The 14,942-nt window shown below is 34.5% G+C and overlaps 2 protein-coding genes across 4 annotated transcripts in view; one reads left to right on the forward strand and one right to left on the reverse strand.

Annotated features, from left to right (window-relative positions):
• Positions 1 to 9,996, reverse strand: part of LOC129797398 (microtubule-associated protein Jupiter) — a 47,632-nt gene extending 37,636 nt beyond the window's left edge. Inside the window, exon 1 of one of the 3 annotated variants that reach the window (XM_055839895.1) lies at positions 9,783 to 9,996. In XM_055839895.1, coding sequence (XP_055695870.1) covers positions 9,783 to 9,838 — 56 coding nt within the window. In that variant the 5' untranslated portion in view covers positions 9,839 to 9,996. The remainder of the gene's footprint in view (positions 1 to 9,782) is intronic. The other 2 variants (XM_055839900.1, XM_055839898.1) reach the window with 2 other exon arrangements.
• A 181-nt stretch (positions 9,997 to 10,177) lies between these two features.
• Positions 10,178 to 14,571, forward strand: LOC129797400 (serine protease inhibitor 27A). The gene is made up of 7 exons (XM_055839903.1): positions 10,178 to 11,776; positions 12,078 to 12,341; positions 12,405 to 12,919; positions 13,238 to 13,555; positions 13,628 to 13,813; positions 13,880 to 14,018; positions 14,108 to 14,571. The coding sequence occupies exons 1-7, from the start codon at positions 11,755 to 11,757 to the stop codon at positions 14,266 to 14,268; spliced, it is 1,605 nt and encodes a 534-aa protein (XP_055695878.1). The 5' UTR covers positions 10,178 to 11,754; the 3' UTR covers positions 14,269 to 14,571.
• Positions 14,572 to 14,942: the final 371 nt, after the last annotated feature.

The raw sequence follows: 14,942 nt of genomic DNA on the forward strand, positions 1-14,942 counted from the left end.
CAATCATTTGGACTCTATGGTTGATAGAATTGACCAATATAAAAGACATACAATAAAATCCGATAATTTACACAAATTCAAATGTAAAAAAAAACATGTCCATCCAACTGAAGACAAGACACTAAGAGTCCAATGAACTAGTCAATCTATCAATTTTCCATGTTCTCTTTCCTTTTCAACTGCCATGCAACAATTTCAATTGATAATTACAATAATGTACACACATATAGGAATAATAGGCTTTCTATGATGAAGAATATTTTCCACATGGCTACACAATATTGTCCCATATTGCAAAGCAATTCCAATAACATGAATTAATTGTGATCAAAAGAGAAAATTAGCAACATGTTTGAGAAAATCCTATAACGTCGTGTACAAGAAATTGATTGATTCCATTTATCATTTGGACATTGAGAATTGCTCGACATAATTTATATGCTTTCAAGATTGCTTTCGATGCCTCAAAAATATGCACTCCACAAAATTGAATACATTAATTCCCATCTTCAACATTTTATCTCAATGGCCAATACTCTGGAGTCTGGATACCAAAGCGAGCCATTGCACTCCATTGACTCTGACTAATTAATACAGTCCAACGACAACAGCGTCTGACTAATTTCTATTATCTATACAACACCATGAAACAAACTCTCTAAAATTCCATACGATTAAATTGATTGCAATTGTTTTAAATTTATTCTGGGACTCCAAATGATTCATATGAAATTACACGAGAAATACCAAGAAACCTCACAAATTTCCATGTTCTAAAAATCAATACGTACATAATGAAATTTTTTGTCTTATGTTCGTACATAAAAAAAATGAAATAGGGGTAAAATTTTGATATGCACACGAGCATGATTATAAGTGTTCATATATTACAAATATTGTGTACGAATAATGTCTGGAATTACACAATGAAAGACCACTCAATATGCCATCATTACACACCTTCCCTCTTCAATAAAAACGAACCCCCGGGGTGTTGAGTAGTGTTATTTAATACGCTCGAGGGTGCAAAGAAATTCACTGCAATATCCATGAACAAACGGCAAGGCGTCATATTGTGTTTATAATGCTAAAAGTCAACGGTCTTCAATTAAATAAAAAAAAAAGATTTTCCTGGAAATTGTTTGCAAAATCATTAATTTTATCCCCTTGTGCTTTTTGTCTAGTCTCCATAATTGGATTTAGTCACAAATTAATCTTCTATATGGAGCAGCTTTTTTTTTTAAAGTAAAATACTTGGTATGCCACGATTGTGGTATACAAACTGATAAGAATTCAAAGCATTCACATTGATCTGCTCCGTAAAAAAATATTCAGTAGTCTGCAGAATAAATAGAAAAAGACATTTTGTTAAATATAATTTTCTATTATTAGTGTAAGGGGTGCAACCATCTATTATCTCTCCCTCAGCTCAACATTACCTATGCATTTTTCCCTCACGTGATCGTGTCCACTTTCAATTTCATGAGAACACCGTATGTGTTCGACAATAGACAAAAACGAACATTCCATATTTAAAGTCACGAGAGATAAGAAAATGTCGGTGATGTTCTTCGTGTTTTTTTGGACAACATGAATTATTGTGAATCCAAGAAAGTGAACTTTTAAAGTGAAAATGATTTATACTGCCCACAATTTTGAAATTTTATATAAGCAAACTCACGAGAAACAACAATACGGCAGCTTTATTTACTAAAGCTAATTGAGAGACTAGAAAGCACAAAATATCTTCTTTATACTTTTTTTTTATAATACCGCCATTAATGTGCATCTTCTGCTTATTCCACACTCACACCTTATATTTCACAAAAATATTCCTACACTTTTCTCCACGAATCACAACTGCTAATCTCTCCAATCTTTGAACAAGAAAAAAAAAAGAACTCATGGGAATTTATGGAAATGCTAAGTTTTTAATAATGATAAATAAATATGTGAAAAAAAGTGAGTTAATTAGTTAATTTTTCAATTGACTGAAAAAGCTTCCCACAATTTGGCTACTTAAAGTATGAATTTCAAGATCATTACCAGGCAAGATACTTTAGACACTATTTTTAAAACATTTTTGTTTTAATTGTGATTTCTATGTAGGTTATGTGTGCAATACAATCTCAATATTCATATGGAATAAGTACCTATCAGAGTATTTTTTTTGGAGAGTTTAAGAATTTTTGAACTCTAAAGATTTCGCTCAACTACAGATACGCCAAGATATATAATAAATAAAGCGTGTCTGACATATCTTGATTCCCATTGAATTTAGTCAAACAAATCCCCATTTCCATATTTTTCTACCAATATTGCGCGGAATTGTTTGTTTCCTCTCATTCACCTCTTTATATGTTTTTGTTGTCTTCATTAGACGAACAAATTTCACATCAAATCCATCTAGTTATTTATTCAAGGGAGTTGCATTACTTTGGAATGCTATTTTCTCTCATACCACAGATCGTCTTGTCAATTAAAATAATCCAATAGAAGGTAAATTATTCAGTCTAATAGACTCTTTTGACGGTATTTTCATTATTTTCTATTCAATCTCTTTCTCCTTGTCTTCAATCCCGTATGCGCAATCAACGACATCCAACACTGGTACATAAAACAATTTATTTACATTTAATGCACAAGAAAGAGAGAAAATAAAACAATACTGTGGGAATAAAATTTCCTTAATGGAAATTTATATAACAATATTAGGGAAAATTAGTGATAAACTCACGATAAGAAGGTATTTAGGCACCGCCGTTTTTTTTCAGTGTGAAACATTTTAAGAGTGTTCCATAGAATTTGATGGATTGTCTTTTGATTGAGTGTGTAAAATATGGGGAAAGCTCTCTTCGTGCTTTGGAATGCATGAGAGAAGACAAATTAGAGATTTTCAGGGGAGATTTTAAACTAGTTTCAGTACATCTAAAAAGCAACATTATTAATGTGTTATATTCAAATTTACAGCTCACCAAATTTTATGTTGGACTGTATCGTGAGTTGTGGGTCCAGGAAGCATTAATAATGTCGTGATTTACTTTAAGATATACAGCAAAAATATGAACAATATTTGTAAACGAAAACGTGGCAATTTAAAAAAAAAAAAAAAAGAATTGATGCAAATTGTTCCCTAAATATTATTTAATTTTTTTTAAAAGAAAATTAAAAATTAGATTTGATAAGGAACTTTAACTTTTACTTAATTTTTACCTTTAAATTAAATCCTTTTGTACCCATAATTTTGGCCAGAGACTTTAAATAGTTTTGTTAAAGTGAAAATGTGCCCTTTCTCTTACTTAGAATGGGAAGTGACCATAAACAATAAAATGCAAATTTTATCATATTTTCTATCTATTCGCGTATTTAGCCATAAATTCAAATTTTGACTAATTCTATTTTTCATTTTGTTTCATTGTTACAAAGCAACTCAATCCTCACTCCATAAATTTTGGCCAAATTATCTTTTATGTATTCTAATGCAAAAACTTCGATGCTTTTATTAGATAAAACCGAAAGGAAATTTACAACTTTTTGTTACTTCCTTTGTAGCACAATTCAAAGAGACGAGGCACATAACGTTCACCAGTAGCTCAATTTTGCGATATTCAAGCAATAAAGTACCATAATCCTTAATGGATTTATGATTTAAGATATTTCGCACGGTGAATGTTTTCTTTGGTCATTTTGGAAGGAAATTGCAAAGTGTTTTTGCTCTTTAACGCTCATTTGGATCGTTGTTGCCTCTCTTTTTTTCGAGCGAAAATGTCGAGTGTATACAAGACAAATCTAGATAATTGCCATGGAATGCTATTCTCAAACATGTTCTCTAATCTCAAAGTACTTTAGCTAAATCCACGCAATTTCTCACAACATAATAATAACACAGTTAAAGCAAAAGATTCTATACCTGGTTTGACAAACACTTGGCGCAAAGAGCAAGTTCAATTTAGAACATTAGAGAGCCGACCAATCGATTTCAGGTCAACGACCATAATTGTTGGACACAATTGCATGCAGGTAAATTATCATCATTTTCGATTTCCTACACTTTGTTGTTTTTTTTCCCCTCCATCTAATCCAGCACGAATTTCACCGGAGAATTAGCATTTCTAAATAAATCTCATTCAGTCAAAGAGGAAACTGTGAATCATTTGACAAACAATCAACGCTTTCATTATGCTCTCTCAGATAGTGTCGCTATATTTATCTCTCAGTGCGGAACAGACATTAAAACAAAGTTATCAATTGTAAGAATGTTTCCCCTTTAACCTTTTCTCATTCATATGCCTCGGTCTGTTCATTCAATTTCACATCACAATGTTCTTAATCACCATCATGATTGTGGCCAAAGATATGAGGAAACAAGTGAGAGTGATCATTCTGATCTCAATTAAATTAAAAAGCCGCAAGAGTCGATGATCTCAGAGATGTGTATGTTATATCTTCTCCCCACACAATTATCACAAGAGGTCTAATTGATGGGAGAAATGCACTTGGCTATTAATAGAAGCAAAATTGTACAGTCTTCCACTTAATATAGACACTTGATTGTTCGCATCGGGCATTGATTTGTGATATAGTTGCGGCGTAGACTTGATGACCAGAGAGTGGATGAATGTGTAAAAGAACTTCCGCAATTACACTGTTAGAATCAGGAAGATATATGTATGTAAATATATCTAGTTTTGGAAAAGATACATTAATTTTTATAATGATAAACCCTTCAAAAAAAAGGTCATTCTTTCGTAGAAATGTTACCATATCGCAAATTATGCATAATTCAGAGGAGAACGCTAAGAAACTGGAATTTCCTTCTAAATAAACATCTACATCAATTTCCTATTAGCCTAGCAAGATTAGCAAGTTGAATACCTCCAGAAGAGTGTGTTGAATATTTATATGTTATTCAAAAGAGTTTATGCAGAATTTTTCGTACCAATTTTGCATATATATGGTGACATAGGAAATTCTAAACTGCAAAATACTTTATAAATAAATCGTCATATATGGAAACTTGACTCTCTTTTCCATAATTACTAGAACAGAACACTATATTAATACTTTGTATACCTAAATATGGTTATTAAGTCCATATTATGCTATTGTGAGTCTTACGGAAATTGTTCAATACGCAAAAAAAAATTTGCAGAACGATTTGATTTTGTCTTCGCTGAACTTCTTCACATAAATTGATCATGTGTGACGAATGTTACATATAAATTCCATCTGAATGACTTTGTATAACAATTTTTCATGATCATGATCACAGCGACACAGGCTCTGAGAGGCTTGAGAAAAAAAACAGCTTTAGTCATTCTTCTGTGTCTTGTGGTGCATTTTTCTTGAGATTGGTATTTATGCTTTTCAGATTTTTTAGCCAACATGAATGTGACTGTATTTACTTACTTCAGTGACTGGAAAAACAAAAATATGAGAGTAAGAAACCGGGAGGGAAAATCATCCACAGTGAAGCCAATCAAGCAAAACAAAATTGATGTAATAAATTGTTCTGGATTAAACAAAGAATCTTTAGACATTTTTTGTCTGTCCTCCATCATCTTCAGTGCAATAAAAATATATAATAGAACGCAAACATCCTCAATTATATTTTCAGCCCTCCTCTATTTTGTACATACATAATCCATTCGATATTATACTTTTATGAAAAATAAATAAACATTAGACAATCCACGGAATCATACAAGAAACCAAGCCCTTGACTTTGTTGAGATTTCTCGATCATTATAAGACAGCGATGTAATACAAAATGTGCAAGAAAAAGAGAGAATATACGATGAGCAGAAGGAGAGTAAAAAAAAGAACAGCGATTTCTGACACACTTATTCCAAGTAGTGAGACATAAAATTACTGAAGAATATGGAATTATAATCAATATGGAAATTATTATGTTTTTCCTTCATTGAACCGTTCAATGAATGTACATAGAAGAAATAAAAAATTATCTTTTTTTTCTGCCGTAATTTGTGTAAAGAAAGATTGCCAACTTTTCTTCAATGTAATAAAAACAACTAAAACAGCAAAGTGTTAATGATGTGGAATTCTTTTTTGATTTGCATAAAGATTTGGTGTGACTGCGCCACAAAAAAGTCATCTCTGGAGCTTATATGATCCAACACCATTCACGATCAACTCTCGATCTCATTTCACGATTACCATAACAAAAGTCGAATGTGGAGAAAAAAATTTGGCAATATTTGCGTGGTAAATCACGGTAATTCAAGGCCATTGATTTGTCAAGAAAAACACCTCCTAAAATATTCCATTCTATATAAGAATTACATTATGTAACCTCATTCAGTCGAGGAAAAAAAAGAGATCGATTTAAATTTGAAACAAAAGTACCAACTTATAAAACCCACAAAAAGGTGGTTAATGAATGTTCATTTTGCTTCTCCTAAAGTCTAAACTCATTTTATATTTCAAGATTAGTAAACCGCCTCAATGTGCTCTGGTTGGTATTTTATTATTTATGTGCCTCTTCCTGCTTCGAGAACACAAAGAAAACTTCTTGGTATGACCAAGAAAATAAATATTACTGCAACAAAGTGAAAGGTGAGAATCATAGAAATACCTCACCATCAGATAAGAAGCTAGAAAGGGATTTTGTGCGACTGATAAGAAGTGAAATCATATAAATGAATCAAATTCAGATTGTCTTAGCCGCATACTTTATCCATCCACTTTCGAGGGTACATATTCTCCAATAAAGCAAATAATATGAATTTCCAATGATTTGCAAGGCGTTCGGTGAATTTTAATAAATCTACAAAGTAAATATACAATAAACGTGGCGCTTGTTAAATATTTAAGAATCACTTTTTCTCTCACTTTATATTCCACACTCTACATACAAATATGTATAATTTCTGTGTCTCCCATCTTGGCAAAAGCACTTGCCTTAAAAAACTTCATGATTGTGAATCATCGCCTCGACATTTTATTTAAATGACTAAACCAAAACTGGATTGTGAGTTGCGAAAAATCATTCTGCAAAATTGTAAGTATAAATTCAATTTTGCATTAACACCTTGTTGAATGTGCAATTGGAGTGAGGTGAATAAAAGGAGCTATAACTCTCGAGCAACATTGTATGTTAGCTATGATTCTAAAATCTTTAACTCTCGAATTTGAGTATTTTAATTTCTTGAATAAGCAAAATCAAATCAAACAATCCATTGAAGTTTAAATCCCCCAAAAAAGAAAACAAACTGAAAAGAGAGCTGCACAAAATATCCCCATATATAAATATTGGAATAAATTTATCGTCACAGACATTTTCCATCACCTTATTTGTCTCCAAACACTTCTTCTTCTCTTCTCGCCTTTTTAATATTTATTGTTTCAGCAGCATCCATTGCACCCAAGATGTTCTTTCTTCCACTCTAAAAGAGATCTCTCACCCAGTCTTCTACTAATCCCTTTGTTCCAGCACCCAACCACCTTCCCATCTGACTCACTTCCATGCTCAATCAGTTTGAAAAACGGAGAACGAAGTGAATTATAAATCATAAAAAAGTCTGATGCTTTGAACTTCCAAGGTCCGCGTCTACGCGAGAGAGAGAGGAAGAGCCAAAGAGGCAAAACCCCGGTTGTTAACCATTTTCACAACAATATAATAATGAACGTGCAGGAGAGGACAAAAAGAGCACACCATCGTTTTTCTTCCTTCGCAACGTGATTCAATGCATGATGACGGTTTTTGCATATGCGCGAGAAATCTCTTTCGAAATGAATTTCCAGCACAGTGCAAAATCTCTGGGATACCCTCCCATATATTCGATGCTAACTATAAGTCTTTGATTTCACCTTAAAAAACGGAAATACCATCTTCAAGCAACCAAACAAAAGAACAAACACCGATGAATTTCGAGAGTCGGCCAAGGAAGGTATTTATAGTGGAATTTCATAATATTCTCTCAAGCAACGAAAGCAACGCTATAAAATGCCATGTTTAGTGATATTGGGAAAATATCAATATGTTATTTATAACAATTAAACATACATAAATCAAACGATTAATTTTCATGCTTTTAGAACTCAAAAAGATTTCAATCGTCTATCGGAGAAAACCTCTGTCGGGGAAAAAAAAAGAACGATAAATTTTTGTACGCCACATGAGATTACGAAAAAAAACTTAATAATAAGTGAGCTTAAAGACCGGAAACTTTGAGCGATTAGAAAATTAAACAACAATAATATGGTATTTAATACTTTTTTTTTTTAAATAACTCTCACTATCCAACATACCCCACATAGTAGAGATTAATATTTCTTGTCTTGTGTTAGATTTATTCTAAGAAATTGAATATTAGGATATTTATTTTGTAAATTCATAAAATTTAAGTTTCAAATTCAATTCACAATGAAAATGGGTTTTGAATACAGTCGCCACCATGAAACGTTTATTTGAATGGCGTAAATTGTATCATTATAATTTGGTGTGCTATCAAATGATAAGATGCACTCTGAGTCACCGTGAGCTTATTTCCTTTCTCTGATAAGAAATTTGGAGCAGTGTCTAGCAAACATGGTCATCAATAGGGTACCGCAGAAGTGGTCTTAGTTATTTCAATATATGAGGAAGAATTTAGAGTCGGTGACCGCACGCGATGGAATTCTCATAAGATTCCCCCACCTTCAATATCAAACGACAAAGTGGAAAAGGAAAAAAAATCACTGGAATTCTATCAGATGCATTTCCATAATCAAGGCCTGAGAGTTCTTTTTAGGTCTTATATATTTTTTTCTTGATTCGTTTTGCTATAGAAATCTCAAGACGTTGGAGTGATTGGAGTTGGGTGAACACCCCCGCGTTCTTCGACCCACTCATTGGGAGGCGCAATTGGAGAATAAGTAGAGAGACTCAATTGTTTCCAATATGTTAGGTAGGTACGTTTATTTCTTCAGCACTAAGGTTCCATATATACTCAACTAACTCTAGCAGATATTTGCCAATTCGCGAGAACTTCTTGCAAAAGCGATACAAAAAAAAACCTTGTACTTTTTTTGTGCCACACGAGCACAAGAGTGCGAATATTGAGCCTCTTTTCTAGCCTTTCTATTTGTTTTGCAATTACTTGGCACACACGGTGGCTTCCTAATGGCATACCCATTGAAGCAAGTCTTCCTCAGCAAATTCCCTCCGCGAAGACTCTCCAGGAAAGAATGTTTGCTAAATTATTCAATTAATTCTGATTCAGTGTGCTAAGTGGCTGTGCGCTACTTTTTCTCACTCGGACTCTTGGCTGAGCTTTCACCCGAATCCTCGGGCACTCTTCTCATCATCATCATCAATTTGGTTTGGTGATCGCAATGAGGGGCCCACTTTGCTGGCAGCATTCCAGGCGACCTGGGCCCGGAGTCTGTGGCAGTTTTCCATGCAAATGAGATTCTGAGACGCGGGTAAATCTTCGATAGAGCTAACGGTAACGAAATATCTCTCAGTTGTGGCCATCAGAAGCCCAGAGAGTGTAATCAGGTTCTCGCGGTGATAAGTAAGAAGTATTAACGCCCGGACCGATCACCAACACACCAAAATATCCCTTCCCATGCCCCCCAAGCTGTACAAGATATCTATTTAAATTTCGTAAATTTGCTATCAAGATCGCTATATCTTTAATCTTTGACCACATATTAATTGAATTACAGCAAATCAAACTTATAAAATACAAAAATTCATTCAAAAAATCCCCAAAATCAGTACAAGTGTGCTTGCATGGAAACAAAATAAAAAGAGTTTGAAACAAAATAGCACTTACTTGCTGGAATTCTTGGCGTTCTCAGTAAATCCCACTTGGAAGTTGGTTGAAGTCATCTTGGTCACCTGTTTCACAACACTTGCAATTAAATTCTAAACTGAATTCTAGGTGTGAATGCTCAAAAGAACAAGAAAAGCACGGCAACAGAATTTGTCGTTATGAAGTCAAAATTGAGAATGAAAAACGGGCGACGCACTGAAAATGACAAGCGTGTGACATTCCACCGAGCGAGATGATTAAAATTTTCCAAGTATAAAAGAAAGAGATGCCCATAGATGCTATGTATTTTCGCGAATGTTGCCGAAAGCGAATCGGAAACATCCGATTAATTGAACACTATCTGCATAAGCTTCTTTGCTGCATAACAAATAAATTTGGTTCACTCGATTTTCCTTCAAAATTCTGAGAATTTTTGCAAAAAGTTAATCAAAAAATTGCAAATCTATTTAAATCTTATTTATTCTGTAGGCTAAACTAGTACTGTATCAAGGACAACAGGAATTTGTTGGAGAACTCATCAGAACAGGGCGAAAAAAATAAAATAATTTGGACTAGTGGGTAAAATGCTCTTCAGAATAATAACATTTTGTTTTCTTTTATAGCATTGTCAACAGAGGATGGAAAACTAGAGGACGGGTATGTCTACTGGACCTTGGGAGTTAATTTCCTCGATTTAAATGAGAATCTCAGCCGTAACAGATAGGAAAATCTACCAGCAGAACATTAGCCGGCTTAAGCAGAACATTATCTGGTCGCTTCATTCCAATTTACCTCGCCCCGATTCTCGGGGATTTATTACGCTTCGCGCAAATTTTAGAGAGAGAAAATAATTGTAATGAAATACAGATTTAATGGAAGATTCATTTGTTGGTGGCAATCGCCTGGTGTCAGTAGCCTCTGTACCAAATTTCACCACGATCAGACCAAGGTGCAGGAATGCAAGTTAAACAGGAACAAAATCCTTTCTTTATCACGTGTGAGCAAATTCCATTTGAAGCTGTAATAAAGGAGAGAGGGAGGATCAAGCAGGTAAAGAATGCGATAAACAATTTTTTATGGGGACACTATGAAGGAAAACGGGTCTGAAAACTCTTATGACCTTCTCTACCCCCATACCAATTTTCATCAAAATCGGCCCAGCCGTTTCGGAGGAGTTCATGTTTTTTTATCCCACTCCACCCTAAGGTCTTCGGAGGAGTTCATGTGCCACAGACAAATATTTCAGCTTTATTAAGATTGATTTGACAAAGAAACACATAAAAAAATTTCATTTGAATGATAAATTCTGTCATTTAATAACGATAGCGAAATTCGGGGAAAAGTTGATCAAAAAATCAATGAGATCAATTTGATCAAAGAATAAATCATCAGTATAGAGATTAAATTAAATTAGGATCTTTTTTTTTAATAAAAATTCTAATTAGATACACGCGTTGATCATCCGTTGCTCTTGCCCTTGCCCTGGTAATCAAGCAAAAGTGAAAACCTCTGATTCTACTTAAAACTCTCAAGCTCCCTAACGGGACTTGCAGCAATGCGATCAAGACGAGGGGGTGAGTGGAAGCTTAAAGAAATTAGCAAAAATCATCGCAAGAAGAGAAGGTAAAAGTTGAATAACCTGGGGAAGCATGCAGAATATCGCGAATATGGGCAGATAAGGCCAGATCATTAAAAGAAAAAGAGATGCTCTCTCTCACCTCATGGATACTCTGCCAACCGAAAAGATCACAGAATTTTGTGATGGGGACTTGCTTGAAAATAGCAACTTGTGATAAACGGTTATACAAATATAAGAACCTTTTCATTGGGCCATCAAGTTGTGCGCTTTTTCACGAAGCACTCACCTCGGGTTTGTCGCTTGACCACACCAGGCAAAGAGCATAAAAGCACCAACAGCACAAGATCCAGAACCATTCTCTTGTTTATTCTTGTTGCAAGATCATCTGCAAGTGCGTCGTATAAAGTGATCGTCATGGTGAAAACTGGAAAATTATGTGAGTAAATTTTAAGAAATTGCATATCCCCAGTGGAAAGTGGAAAAAAAACCATAATTAAAAAATTTCTTGTATTTTCTTTTGTAAAATATTCTTTCTTTAATTTAAATTGAAAATCATAAGCATGATCATATAAGATCATCGTGCAAATTCCGTTATGTGTTGAGAGAAGTCACAAAAGAAGTCTTTTGTGTTGGCAATACGGGGGTCAAGATTGAAGATCATTTGGGAGTGAAAAAGTCCGGGACCGTTACGTGATTAGTGCTGTAGTGCAAATTGAAAGTGTGGCATTCTCTTCCAGTTCTCTTCATTGTCTCATTTAGCATCGCATGGGCACTTCCCAGCCGTGATTCTAAGGCACTTGGCCAGGAGAGAAATATAGCGGGAGTGGCATCTGATATCATCACTTCAACTCTTCTCAAAGGGAACATCGACTACAATGATAACTTTGTCTTCTCCCCTCTGGGCTTTTCCTCAATCTTGGCTATCCTAGGTGAAGGCGCTCGTGGTCGTACATACGATGAGATCAACGAGATTCTTCGCCATCCCAATGATCGTCTTAAAGGTGATACAAAAGAAAAATATGAAATGGTATTTTTTTTTAATATATTTACTTTCATGCTTACAGTAAGGGAAACTTATAGTGAGGCCTTAAAAAATCTTCAGGGTGAAAATCCAAAATCAGCACCCCAATTCAAGACATGGTTCTACATCTACCGCAACAACACTGCCGAAGATGAGTTCAAGGATACACTCAGAAAGAGCTATTATGTCGATGTAAAGGACATTGATCGCTACTATTACAACTATGATGACCCAAAGACCTCAGAACCCATTGAGAATAGCAAAGATATCCCCAATTTTGAGGATCTCAAAAAATCCGAGCCAGCTGATGCCGCCAAGTCAGAAGCCTTGCCTGAGAAGAAGGAAAAGGAGGCTGAGATCTCCAAGTTTGATACAGAAATTGATGATCAACAATATGTTGAGGTTCCCGTTATTAAGGAACATTTAAAGAAAGAAAAAGAGGGATCATCCAAACAAAAACTCGATGAAACAATTAAGAACAAGGCTGAGCCTGAACTCAAAAAGCTTGAAGATTTGGAAATTCTTCAGTTTGCCAAACAACATCCTGTGACAAAGAAAGTAAGATAGTAGACGTTAAATTGCTATTCAGCTGCTCAAAAAAAAAATCCTTTCATCTGGACTTTTTTTTAAAACATAAAATTTATGCCCTTAGAAGCATTTTATCTTTTGTCATAAAAGGGTTAAATAATAAAACTTGTAAAAACTTTTATAGCCAGACAAATACGTTATGCATTACGAGCTATTAATAAACTCAACCAATTAGTGCCTTGGAATAGTTAATGAAGATAAATCTTCCATTGCACTTTAGAAACAAAAAGAATGCATAACATTCTAATGAGTAATTTTCAATGGAAATTTTTTCTTTACTTCCTTTAGTCCGAAGCGTCCGCCAGGAGTCTTTATGAAAATGACGTGGCTTCTGCTTTGAGTGGAAATTCCTTAGTAGGGGAGAAAACGGAAACAAAGAGTGATGCTCCTGCTGAGCGATATGAATCTAAAATGTTGCTCTTCAATGGCCTCTACTTCCGTGGCAGCTGGGGTATTCCATTCCAGCAACTCAGATCCGATCCAGAAGATGTTTTCTACTGTTCAGAAGCGGAAAAGAAAGTCGTCACAATGATGCGATCCCGAGGAAACTTCAGATATGCTAATTGCGCCAAGTACAGCAGTCAAGTCATTGAACTTCCTTACGAGGTAAAGTAGCGATGATGACTCAATAAACTATCATCCCTCGAAATGAAAATTATTAACTGATTTCTTTCACAGAATGATCGATATTCCCTTCTTGTCGTTATGCCCAATGAAAAAGAGGGTCTTAAGAAATTAATTACGGAATTCAATGCCGATGTTCTTGATGAAATGGTATCTCGCCTCGAGGAGGCCAGTATTGAGTTGCACCTCCCGAAATTCAGTTTGGACACCACAAGTCGTGCTGAGAAACACTTAGCAAAGGTGCTAATAGGCCTTTAATGTATTTTACTGAGAATTGAGAAAAAAATATTCTGACTTGCATTTCAGATGGGATTGATTACAGTATTTACGTCAAAAGCCGATCTCAGTGGAATTTCTTCAACGCAAAAGCTCCATGTGGATGAACTTGTCCAGCATGTTTCCATTCGAGTCAACGAAGGTGCCAGCAGTGAGAATTCTCTGACTGGTTTGTACACATACAGATCTTCACGATCACCCACATTAATCGCAACTTTTAAGATGACATAAATATTAAACAATAAATTTTCTTTGCAGCCGCCAATGCTGTCCGCCCCAAATCCAGCGACAACACAGATAAAGTCTTTGTAGTTGATCGACCCTTCTTGTTCTTTGTGCGAGATCACGTTGACAATTTGACTGTCGTCGCGGGGAAAATTCTCAGCCCACCAAGTGCAGAAGCTCAGCCACTGCTGTAATTTTTTTCCACCGTGTGATAAGACAAAATGCATTTCTGCAGCTTTTTGGGCACACTATTGACTATCTCATTGGAAGAAACTCTGCATGATTTATTCAATGAGAATTTAATTGTATCCATTGCATTGCATATTTTATTCATTACAAGATCATAAAATTATTCACGTATCAGAACACACATTTTTATTTCTAATATTATAAGACTTATAAGAATCACTTTACTATATACATTTTTTTAATTAATAATTCTGATTTTTACAAAACATTTTTTTTTCTAAAAAGAAAATAAAATCAAGGAAAACTTTTTTTTGTTTGACTATTATTTTCTGCATCGGAAAATTGATCAATTTAGGAGGATCAACAAACCAGGATCTGATCCTGAAAACCACAGCGGTCGCGCAATCTCAATTTTTTGGAATCAGAGAATCTGATATCTGATGTATCAGGTGTTAGAGAAGGATTAAATAGTAGAGTCAGTATTTCTTTTTTCTAAAAAAAAAAGTTAGACATATCGTAATGCTCTCAACATTAATATTTTTATTTACTTCAGAGCTCCACTTCACTGTATGTTGAATTTAGTTAAAAGATACACCTACTAAATGCCATATGTTTATGGATAATAAAAATTATTATTTGGGATGAAAATGCAATGATGAAAATTATTGCCCTAAACTTA

The sequence above is a fragment of the Lutzomyia longipalpis genome, chromosome 1 (genome assembly GCF_024334085.1).
Source record: "Lutzomyia longipalpis isolate SR_M1_2022 chromosome 1, ASM2433408v1".
Lineage (NCBI taxonomy): Eukaryota > Metazoa > Arthropoda > Insecta > Diptera > Psychodidae > Lutzomyia > Lutzomyia longipalpis.